General features: G+C 38.7%; 2 protein-coding genes across 2 annotated transcripts in view; both read right to left on the reverse strand.

Moving 5' to 3' along the window:
* The window catches only part of vgll4b (vestigial-like family member 4b), a 43077-nt gene extending 40223 nt beyond the window's left edge, over positions 1-2854 (reverse strand). Inside the window, exon 1 of the mRNA XM_085274287.1 lies at positions 2497-2854. The gene's annotated coding sequence lies outside the window, so the exon portion shown is untranslated. The remainder of the gene's footprint in view (positions 1-2496) is intronic.
* Positions 2855-5070: 2216 nt separating this feature from the next.
* On the reverse strand, positions 5071-10661 carry tamm41 (TAM41 mitochondrial translocator assembly and maintenance homolog). The gene is made up of 8 exons (XM_085274289.1): positions 10233-10661; positions 9503-9685; positions 9091-9183; positions 8755-8905; positions 8128-8273; positions 6605-6770; positions 6389-6451; positions 5071-6116 (listed from the first exon to the last, which is right to left on the reverse strand). Exons 1-8 carry the CDS (start codon positions 10368-10370, stop codon positions 6025-6027), a joined length of 1032 nt encoding a protein of 343 aa, XP_085130415.1. The 5' UTR covers positions 10371-10661; the 3' UTR covers positions 5071-6024.
* Positions 10662-12665: the final 2004 nt, after the last annotated feature.

The raw sequence follows: 12665 nt of genomic DNA on the forward strand, positions 1-12665 counted from the left end.
ATTATATTACAAAATGTTGCTTCTCTACTCATCACTAAGATGATTGTGCTTAGTGTTCCTTTAGCACAATCACCTGTCCAAGACTTTGCCTTTATACTAGAATAGTCTCACCTGATTTAGGTATAAATATAAAATATAATAACAAAGACATTGTAGTCAAACATTACAAGCCAGTGTTTAATAGTTGTGTCCTTTCAGCACTAATGAAACAAACCAGCCTTTACTCAAAACAGAAATAAAAATGCAAATTTCTTACCAAATATATACTGTCATCAATATTAATATGTTTTTTTTTTTTTATTATTTATAGGTTAAGTAGGTGTGTTGAGAATCTTAGCCACATACACTGGACCTTTCCCTTTTGCAATAAATGATATATTCCCAGTAAGCGTGCTTAGACTACGAGTGTCTTTGGTGCATGAATGCTGAGGGTCTACCAAGCGCTCATGTGCAACTCCTCAAAGATAACCATAACCCTGAAGTGAAAGGTTTACAAACTCTCTTAAAAGGCTACTTTAAATGCAATTTGGGGCAAAGTAAAGCGTGCAATTAATAATGTGATTAACATTAAACAAATCAAACACTCTTGAAATGGCTAAAATGTCTTTGTTTAGTTTATGTCTATTTCGTGGTTATAAGTGGACTGTTTTTAACTTTACAAGCTTTTATTTTGTTGATACTTCTATCGTTTATGTCATTAGACTGTGAAAATTATATCAACATATGGGTGTCAAATATATGACTCGTGGGCCAGAACATGCTGCCAAAGGGTTCAGTTTGGCAAACTGGATTGATTTAGAAAAAAATATATATAATAACAATAAAATTAGCTGCAAAATAATTAAATTTTTTGGGAAAACACACTGCTTCTCCTGGTGTGGTGATGGCAGCATTGCTATACAGCAGAGAAAATGTATGGAAAGACTTCCAGAGCTCCAAGAGTTCTTTAAATTATTAAATACTAATCTGTTTTTCTGGGTTTTTAAGCTCCGTGAAACTCTATATGTGAAGGTTCACTCTAAATTGTGATGCACATGTAATTACTAAATTTAATTATTAATTTCAAAAACATTATGATACAATGGATTTACTGGTCCAACTCGCATGAGATCAAACCGGACTGTATGTGGCCCATGAACTTAAATCGGCCCTGTAATACCAGATCATAATCATTAAAAAAGCCAGGTGCTTTCACTGAAATTCAAAATTGTATGAATGTTGTTTCATTGTACTGATCAGACTTGAGATCACATGTGTGACTGGTCCTTAAGAGTCTTTGTTGGATCCAGCTGATTGTCAATAAGCCTTTCACTTTTGGGCCAAGTTTGGGATTAAGAGTTTGCTGCACTGACAGCAAGCCCTTAATCCAGATGGATTGTGAAAGTACCTTCAAACACTTGTGTGGTCTGCGAGCCTCACTCATCAACATGAAGAAAGCATGGCCTACAATATATATCATTTTTTGCTGTCTTGTTCAGTAGTCGTTCTATAAAATAATTATGCTTCCTACACTGTCATTTATCATCAGCAGGAGTATGTATAAACCAGCCATCTGTCATTCCTGATGTAATTACACTTCATTATTACCACTTAGAGCTTTTTTATTCACTTTAGAGTTGTCATATTCTTATTCAGACACAGAGTTTTGTTTTCTTAGTTTGTTTTTTTAGGATTATTTTTTTAGTTCTCTCCTACAGTGTTGACTAGCTGAGCTATGAAAGGTATTTGTGGATTTATAAAATGCTCCAGCGCATTTCTCTTCCCTCTTTCTGCATTCCTAGGATACCTTGTTACTCAAGGAAAACAGAGTATCAAGCATCGTTACTACTGAAAAGTAGCCCGTACTACGACTTCAAATCAAACCGCAAACGCAGCAGGGTTACGCGGGGATACCTCGTTACTACACGGTGGTGAGCGTAAAGGAAACTCGACAAGCATTTGATGGGACAGGTCTGCGCTGAAAAAAAAAAAGCCGAATATAATGGTAGCAAGTGCGTCCACTTTTATTCCCACCGGTGAGAGTATTTATATCGGTCTGACTCAGTGCTTCCTTAACAGCGGTCCCTTAAGATGAACCCTATCCAGGAAGGATTAGAGCAAAAGGATCTGCACTGAACTCTGCCTGGCACTGGAGAGGAAATGCATAGCCTCTTGATATTGATAAGCTTTCACTCATTTCCTCCACACTCACTGCAAACAAGTGAAATCTCTAAAGGAAAAGCGTGTGGCCGAAAGCATTATAAAGTTTGGGAACCCGCCAGCACTGCTTCATATCGTGAATGAAATGTGTAAGAAGGCGCCCGATAATATTTCAGCCCTATTTTTAACCGCTCCAATACACAGGCTTCATTTACAAGCTTAATATTACAGGGAAAAAAGGGTCCAATATTTGTCCTTCGCAGCTTAGATAAACACTGCACTCTCACACTACTGGGGGAAAAAAACAAAAACGAAACAATGTCAGTGACACACAACTTCATGTTTGGCAGCACATACCTCCTTCAAGCGCCACTTTGGTATCTTCCAGAATGATAGCGTCCACACAAAAATTAACCGAAATAAAACATATGGTCCCAAAGAGAGTGCCAGAAAAATAAAAAATAAAAAAACTCAAGCCGCGACTGAGCAGTCCCGTACGAGGCCAGACAATAGTAGCAGAGCTGTCGGGACAAACTTGCTTGTAAACGAGGAGGAGGAGGAGGAGGCGGGGAAGGGAGGGAGAGAGTAGGAATGCCTGGAATGATGGAATTCAGTTCCTAGCAGGTGGTGAAAGTGAAGCGCGCTGATTGGCGAAGGACGGGAGCAGTGATATCAGCATATATTATGATAATGACGCATTGCATCACATCCTCTGGAGGTTTGTAGCCCCTGCTGTCACTGTGTGCAGCATTATTAGGTCTTACTCTGAGACTCGGAGATTGTGAAACGGTTATTAGGTGACTCAAGGGCACGTTTACACCCGCGCACAGTGCGAGTGTTAACCAGTGAGAATGGGGTGTGGCAAGTATTTAGACGTACTGACATGAGACGGGATATTTTAACTGTCAAAACTGTGTTTCTGACACCTTTTTTTATATTACAGGTCACCTGGTCGAGAGGGAACAAATTCTATGTACTGTTCAATTAATTCATAGAGCACATTATAAAAAATACCAAAGAGTACATGAGTACACTGGATGGCTTTGGAAAATATGAAGGAAGGGAAGTATTTTTAAATGTTCCATGTACTTTAGTAGCTTTTTTCTGCTGATAAAGACCCTCTCCATGGTCATACTACGCCAAAGTATATAAGTAATAGATAAACAATGAATTGATGAAAAGGTTCCTGTTTTTTCACTGTGCACTTTAGAAATTTCAGGGGTTCTTTGTTGGGGTTTTTTTTTTTTTTTTTTTTTTTTTTTTTTACAATGGGTGCACATAAAAGGGGCATATTCTATGAAATAACACAGCGCTTTGTTCTATAATTACAGGGCAATCTGGGCAGTAAGCTACAGCAACCCGTCCTGTTTTTTCTTTGTCTTATAGTACGATATCACAGGGATAAAATGTGTAGTTAACCTTCTTTACCCTGTCAGAAAGGGGAATTTCACTGGTTTGACCTACTTAAGCTCAAAGTTGGTTTGTGTTTGACATCTCTGCTTTATTAAGAAGTTTACAAGTTGGCTTTCGGACGTGCTATGATGTACGCTTTGGAGACGGTGGCATTAACAAATGACAGGAGGCAGTGTTGGAAATGTTAGGGTTTACACTGGGAGTGACCAGGAGGAGCACGATTAGATCTAAAAGGGCCGTTTGAGTACAGAACTCATTGTTATGTTCCTGAAACCAGTTTGAGATGATTTGGTCTTGGCGAGCTTGGGTGGTTGGTAATAAGAGGCCTAAAGCGTGTCTAAAAAATATCCTCAGCACCATGACACAACCACCACTGGCCTGAACCCTTGATATAGGGCAGGATGGATCCATGCTTTCATGCTGTTTACACCAAAACTTTGCCCCTACAATCTGAGTTAATGAAATGAACAAAACTATGGAATATCTCCATAAAACCCTGCACTCAATGCAAAAAGAAAAGAAACAAAACAAACAAAAGAGGAAGTATGGTTAGTTTTGTTTTTTTAGACACCATTTTTGTAAGAATCTTCAAGCCAAAAATATTTACTCTCATAGGGTTCTGAAAATGTAGCAATATAACACTGCACAGGAAAATTGTGTTTAACTGCAGTACTTGTATAAATCTAGAAACTTACTTTCCTACACTAACAGCAGTGTTGGTCGATTTGTGGAACTGCAAAAACAAACAAATGTGTTTAAGCGCAGGTCATTAATAATGCAGTAAAAGTTCAAATAGTGTCTCGATGATTCATATGTAGCGATTACTGAAGTATGAGTCATGATAAGTGCAACTAAAACACAACAGTATGACTAACTGATGTTGCTCTTTTATGATTGTACTATACTGTGATGGAACAAAGGACCTTTATGCTTTTTAGTTTAAAGAAGTTCCCTTTGTAATTTGGATTTTAAGAAGAATTAAAGCAAATATGTTAGGAAAAGCTTTTGTGATTAATTTTATATCCATGATTATGACTGAAGCTCAAAGATATTGTATTTAAACAAACTATATGGACAGTTATTTTGGGGAAATACCTATATCCTGGAATATGTACTCATTTTGAGCTTGTTCGGTGTCTGTCTTGCTTATCTATCATACAAAAATGCAAATTCAATTGAAACAAAGAATAACATTTTTCTTAATCCTTAAATCATCCTAGGGGAAGAGGTAGGGTATACCCTGGACTAGTCCATCGTGGGGCTAACACAAACAGATAGGGACTCACTCTCTCACATATCGACACAAACCGAGAATTTAGAATCACCATTAACTGAAAAATCTTGTCTGGACTGTGGTCGCAACTGGAGGTACACTCAGCCAGTTAATCCAATTTAAAAGACCAGCAATTTTTTAAAAAGGAGTGTTTAAATAAAACGAGGTCATAGGATGCAAGAAGCCAGAAATAACATTCCTAAACATGGCTAAATAAAATCATGCCACAGGAGAAAAAGTCTCAATTGATGTTATATTAGAAATTTTATTAAAACAATTTCTTGCAGCTGAATTACACTACAGGCCTGTTTGTAAGGAACCAATCAGTGCATCTTCCCATTAAAAGGTTCAGGTTTCCAATACAAGCTAAACCAAATAATAAAGTCAGTGAATAAAGACACACAGACTAAAGAGTTGAACATTAGAGATCTTTGGTGAAATGTGTAGGGAAATAAGTGTGCCATCCTCGTGAGGACTAGCTTGTGTTTTAGACTAGTGGAGTGAGGACGTTTTGGCCGATACTCACTTCTTATCCATTCAAAGGCCTGGTTGAGGTTCAAGACTTAGTTTTACAGTTGAAGTGTTAGGCACTCAGATGGGATGGTTATGGACACGGTAGAGGGCTCAGGAAAGCATTATGTCACAAATATCCACACAAATATGGGTGTTTGACACACAGATCCATCCACCTGACCTGTTGATAGCACCGTTCACAAAGAAAACTCAACACAACACTGACATTGATTCAGAAGACACACATGCAACCAAACTTATTCCTTCACAAAACTTGAGGTACAGGTTTCAAGTTCTTAACACTGATTTTGGGCCAATTTTACTGCATGGCCTTTAAAAGTAGTCCATTCAGACCTTTCAGTATGTCATCAGTCACTGTAGTCCATCATCCAGAAAGGCTAATCTGTACTACCAGCAAATGTCAACCATTACTCAGTCCAACTTAGAAAATGCCACCCTTTATTCATGAATTATATAAATTTAATGAGGGCTCAAGCACAGATGGTTCTTAATTTTTACACACGGCCTTACACCTGGTCATAGGTCGCATACGTAGACACTACAAAGTGATACAACCATAGGTTAGGGTGTGATTGTTCTAGATGGGGTTTAAAAAAGGACGGGCAGCATTAGATTGTCAGACTGACAGTAACAAAGACGAACAAGTTCCTGGTAAACCGACAAGGTCAAGACATCTGAGAGACCGACGGCTTCCTCCTCCCGCCCTTCCACATCTTCATCAGTTTTTTGGAGCTGTAGGATACAGTTTTCCACAATCCTGGAGGAGGGAAAGGATCACACGGACCACCCATTAACATGCATAACATAGTTCTCTTATATCACCCCAATAATTTTTTTATAATCTAGATTGTGTGTAGAATAATCAAACAATATATGATGGATACTGAGCTTTGGAGGTCTTGTTAGGCAGGTTGTCTTTAGAATGCACCAGTTTGACCAGTTCCCCCTCTCTATCTTCAGGTAAACCATTCATCTAGCTGTGGCGTACACACAGACACAATACACAGTACATAATATAAGATTTCTTACCAGCTGTAACAATGCCTTTGATACTCTGTGTTATACTGGAGGATTTCACAATGGATGAGATACCTGGGAAGCAATAAAAACAAGCTCAAACATGTAATTAAAACACACTTAATATCTGTTTCCATGACCCATTTCTTCCTCCCTCACTGCCTCTGCTTATGCCAACGTTCCTCTAAAGAGAACCGATCCCATTTCTTCGTCATCTTTCTTCTCTACCTTGTTGCACAACTGTTCCACAGTCAGGATCCTGAGCCACCTGGAGCAGGATCTCTTCCACATCCCGGTTCTTCCCTGGAGGATCAACCAGCTTTGTGATCCTTTGTTGGAGAGTCCGAGGTAACGCCATCAGCTGAGTAAATTGGCCTTCTGGGCTTTTGTCAACCTTCAGGAAAACATACAAAAATAAATGAACAGAGATACATATAGTTGGCCAATGATCATTAAACTGACTTCACGGCCCACTGCTTGTTAGTGGTGCTAGTTTCAGTCTTTATGGAAAATATATCGTTTATAAAGATGTGAAAACCTGACTGAAGAAGTCACCTGGGTGAAACAAAATGTTTCTCCCACTGAGCAGTCCAGATGAACACAATCAGCTTTCAGTGATAGCTGGCAGAATAGCTCTACAGGTGCTTTACATTGTAACTATTAGGAATGAAAGTGCATTTTTACTTTTTTGTCATCTTTTAAAGTATGCTTCTGTAGAAGTTTATTCAGAAATCAGAGTCATTGGGGATCTCTGCAGAACTGTAAATCAGGTAAATTTTTTAAAAGTTAAAAAGAAAAAAAACAGCCAATGCATCTCTGATCTGCCGTTATCAGACATAACCTAAGAGGCATTTTGTGTTCACAAAATTGGTCCTATTGCTCCAGACTATTTATTTACAGCTGCGAAGCTCAACATGACATATATAGGTCAATATAATTCACTAACCTCAACTATTTTAATACAAAATATGGCTTTTAAAAAGTATTAAGCTTTGATGAATAGGTAATGGTTTTAGGATCTGATCTGCACATCAACACGTGCACACGTAGGCAGCTGCTAATGCTAATGGTTGCATAATATTACTGTAACTTCACTGAAAACGTGCCAACAAAAGCAGCAAAGGTGGCACCTCGCATGTTGCTATGTGTCATGCTTTTTTTTGTTTTGTTTATAAGTGGGCTCGTGTTTACATTGCAAAAATCCCCATCTTGTAACAGATGACTGCAAAAAATATCACACACACAAAGACATACACATTTCTTGCCTCTTCTTCTCGTAATCGCTCAGAGTCATTTCTCAGGTATTCAGTGTTTCGTTGGAAAAACAGGGAGTGGTTGCAGCATTTAAAAAGTACACAGATTTGACTGCAAAGAAATTTGCCATTTATTGAGTAGACACACAGTTACCACACTATACCATTAATTACTGTAGACTTTTAGTGTGAAAATCTATTTGTGCATTTCACAAAACAGGCACGACAGCTGGATAATTTCACTGTTTATAAAAGGTCCAAAGGCACTTTAAAGAATTTATCCATCTTGTTATATTTCTGGAAATATATCGGTAGCTGTTGTTTCATGGTATTACATTTCAACGCTTAATAAGGATAATTTCTGAGGTACAGCACTTCAGTTTATTCAGCTGACACTCTGTAAAAGTACCCAATGTCCAAACTGAGCTGCGTTGCTCAAATATCAGAGATGCTGAAAGAAAGTGTGTATTCTTCTGGTGCCTGTTTACAGTATCATACCTCAAGTTTTCCTTGGTGAGGTTTGTAGACCACTTGAGGGCAATCTCTTAAGATGTTGCTATACAAAATCCTGAAGTGTTGAATGTTGTCTTTGACGATATTGGCCACCTTGGACTTATCCTCTCCAATCACCATCCTAAAATCCCCTTCAGAGGAGCAAACAAAAAAAATAAAAAAAATAACACTTCAGTTTGCCTAAGTCAGGAGCACACTCATAATCATCTCCCATAACAACCTGTAGTGTTACACAGCACTGTCATTGTACGCACACTCTTTGCTTTAAGACACTGAAAGCCTCATGATGAGGATAACATGTGTTGAATTCAAGCCATTTCATTGCATATTATCAGGAAAATTAAAAAGTTTAATTAAAATGACGTTGAATAATTCTGAAGTCTTCTGAACAAGCAGTATGTTTTTCTAAACTACAAAAGCTGGAGCACTACACCTTGGATATTAATCCCTGTGTTGACTCTGAATAACACAAGTAAGCAGTAAATGTGTGCACATGGGAGAAAAAGATCAGAAAGAGACATGGTCTTATTCTGATCTAAATCTGCAACTTGAAAGTAACTATGAAAGTATGCAATCTTCTTAAGCTCTCTGCGGTTTTATAAATCTGCTTACCAGCATAAGAAAGACCAGCTATCTGCAGGAAAAGGTCTTCCTCAGTGAAGCTCTCTGGGAGCATCAGGAAGGAAGCAGTCACAGCGCTCTTCAGGTTGGCGACCAGGGCAGCGCGGAGCTTTCGGCTCTCACTCTGGACCAGCAGTCTCACCTAAACACAAGTGCAGACCAATGCACTACGTTATCAGAAGAACTAAACGTGAATGCAACAAAAACATTGTTCTAAACCCTTGCATCCCATTTCAGATTACACATTACAATAATTATTCTAATAAATGTAAAATAATCAGCATAGTTTGTCTGAGGGTTCAATAACAGTCCAATCTGGATACCAACCGGTTTGTGCAGGCGCCCAGCTACATACATGGTCTTCCAGTGTATCAGGTCGTCAATCAGAGAGTCTGTACTTATTACCCCATATTTTATTATCTGAGAACAGGGGAGGAAATATGCAGTTAATAAATTAAACCCACAAAAACCTCTTAAAGTAAATGTACATCTGAACATGCTTGCATCACCATGAACAAATGAATGATTTTTGATTCAGACATGCATTTTGTATAGAGGTGATCCTATAAACTAACCTACAAAGCAACACAAAACACCATCACTCCTGTGACAAATTCACAGGTTATGTGAGGAGTTTTGTGTCTGTAGTTAGAGCAGGGCACATTGATGGTGCACACATAGAGAAAACTAGAAAAAGACCTACAGATGTGTTTAGGTTTATGAGAATGTAGTCATTTACCCTTCCATCCACAGGCACCAGCGTGTTGTAGTACACCGAAGCTCCGTGATCATTTTGTATGGAGCTGATCACCGTGGGACCCAGCAGCTTGAGGATGGAGTAGTGTTTGCGATTCTGCAGCAGATTCATGGTGTGCCACGTCACCGGGTCGTCCACCGCAAACACAAAGTCCAGCATGTTTTTCTGCGTGTATCAGAGGACAACAGAGGATCGAAGGCATTTCACTACATCACAACTTCAAACTGTTAAGGAACAACTTCATAGGTATCGCAGTGTATTGTGTGATTTCGTGGTAACATATACATATTGTAAATGCATGTCAGAAATATAAGAACAATCCATAGTTACACGTGTGCAAAAAGTTGTGATGTAATACACAATATGGTGTTTACATCACTGAAAACAATTTGATTCCTTCATTTTTTTTTTAAAGACTGGTTTGAAGTATTGCAGTCTAATGCCTCAGGAATTATCTGTGTTTACATAATGATAGGACTGTTATGTACAAACAGCCTCATTCATGGACAAATATTGAGTCCATGTCCCAACATACACATTTTCAATGATGTGTGTAATATTATAGGCAATACAGCAGGGTAGATGGCTCCCTGCCACAAATACAATGTTGTACAGTTAACTTGCGGATTAAAAATGTGTAAAATATTTTGTATACAATACTTACAGTGCAGATTTAACGCCACGAGTACTCAGAAACAGCTATGTGTCTTACCTCCATTTGACCTTGGCTGGTCCCATGCTGTTTAAAAACGCCCGATCCGTAGGCAAACGCTAAGCTGATGTCCTGAGGAAACTGTGACAGTATCCGTCTGTAAAGCACGCTGGTGTTGTGCAGAGCTGGAAGAGTCATTTTGAACTAGCAGAGACACCTGTCCTGCAATAACACGAGCTGGTTAACGGCGGGAAAACCTATTAAATAAGTCGTAAAATACAAACTCGACTCCGTGAAGTATGAGAGACATTTCAGACGGAAGGCCTCAGTGGCACTAAGCACGATCACGGCCAGTGGACAGGATTAAAATGACCCAATTTATCGTTAAACGTCCATGGTGTCAGTTTAGCTCAGCTGTGCACTTCATAGTCGACGAAAATATGCGTCACAGACGCCGCTCCGCACCGGGGGCTGACGGGAGATGTGGTTGGTAATGGGAGGTAAGCAACGGGAGCCGTTAAATTCCCTTTAATCACCCTTAATACACGTGCGTTGTATTTTTTACAGAAATACTTGTATATTTCAACGTATTACTACAGTTTACTACTTGGAAAACAATTTGAAGACGTTTGAACCGCTTTATATTTAGCCAGTAGATGGCAGTTTTACATTAGGTTTAGCAGGAGGGAATGAGGTCATGCTAATTTCCTATGTGGAGTCGCTTTAAAAAAAACTGAACCAGGGCGAGTTTTTATACGTAGTTTCTTTTTCAAAAGTTATAACTGAAGTTTTAGAATGAATTTGGCTCAGTATGTTACTTCTCTAAAATAATTAAAAGATTGTTTAGGAGTAGTTCTTTTGTTGTTTCTGTTATGAATAACTGAATCATGGACATGGCTAGAACTGGTGCACAAATGTCTATGGATACATATCACATAAGTTAACATGAGTTAAAAAAATATGTCTTCCTTAAACTTACAGAGTTAGAATAATATCTGTGTATGATTCTCAATTAAACTTCCTTCGCTTTCTTAGTAAGAACGCATTTGTAGTCCAAAACTTTACCCAGTTAATATAAGATAACTGTGCCAAACTCTTTTGTAGTGGTAGGAATGTCATTTATTATCATCATCATTATCATATTATTATTATTATTATTGATAGAATTACAGTCTGCCAAAAAGTGATTACCGATGTTTCTGTGTGTTTTTATGTCTAATATCGTTGCTTACATTAGTAAATACACTGTATTAAGATAACATCACAGGTAGCAGACATCAATTCATATTGAAAGTGATGATGTTGATCTTTTATACTACCTTTATACTGTCTAGGAGTTAGAAAATCAGCCTTTTGGCTTGTGAAGTTTTTTAGTTGCCTAAATCCACAAACAGCAGAGCCTCAACGAACAAGTTATTTTGTGCCTTATTTCTAAGTAATTCTTTTCCTCATACTGCACCGTTACACAAAATCCTAGGCGGAGGCTATGCAAATACTGATGTAAACGGCAGAACCTATGCAAAGCAGTATGCAACCAAATCAAACATGTTTGTGCCCAGTTCTTCCAAAAAAGCAGGATAAGCAGGGATTGTAGCACCAATGAGCATTTTTCATTGTTTTTAAACACTCGCTTTCACTTCAGCTAGCTCTTGTACATTAGTTTTTCTCTTCTTTATGGCTAGCAAGGACCAACAACCATGGTGTAAACCAAAGTGCCTTAAGTCTGCATTCTATCGTAAGGCCAGCAGATGGCGCTAACTGTGGTTGCAAAAAGCCCCTCTGTAGAAATCAATTGGAAAAAAGCTCTGTCTCCACCTCTGCAAAAATCTTCCTGCTGAGTTCATGGGCTCAGACACTCACTTTGGGGTCATATTGAACTAAAAAAATAAGTTTATTTTGTAATCAGTGGTCATATGTTTTAAATTGGGAGGATGATCTGTGGTATGAAACCACATGCTCATGAGCACAGGTCAGACCCATTTTCCTCATTTTTTTGCAACTAAGATGGCGACAGCGGAAAGTTCCCGATCTCTACAAAGTTCCAGATGTCTCAGGATTTCAAAACTGGTCTTCAGAAACCCCTGTGTGATGTCACATCAGCTACGTCCACTTTTCAAACTGCTTGTAAAAACCGCACAGTAGCCCACAGACCGAATTTCTGTGATAGTAAAAAAGCTACAACAGGTAAACGATTGCCAGCAAAGCTGTCCCTACGGTTGGTGCGCTACAGTATTATGTTCCAGTCCTGAACCTGGCTGCTCTACCACTGAATTGAGGCTGTAGCCCCTCTAACTGGTGCTGGTGTAAGGCTTCGTTCTCATTAACTTTGCCATCCCTGCCTGAAATTCTGCAGTCAGGTCCTGTGGTGTGCGCTCTGCCCTAGGCTGGTACACCATTAGGCCTGAATATGGGTATTCTGTGCTTAAAAAAATAAAGCAAGAGAAGTGATAGAGCTCCCTTTTTCAGTTTCTCAGTCCTCGAGAGGTATCGACA

This window comes from Mchenga conophoros, linkage group LG5, assembly GCF_057382185.1.
Source record: "Mchenga conophoros isolate Kocher_MC1m ecotype Shallow Benthic linkage group LG5, M_conophoros_male_GT1.1, whole genome shotgun sequence".
In the NCBI taxonomy this organism is placed as follows: Eukaryota; Metazoa; Chordata; class Actinopteri; order Cichliformes; family Cichlidae; genus Mchenga; species Mchenga conophoros.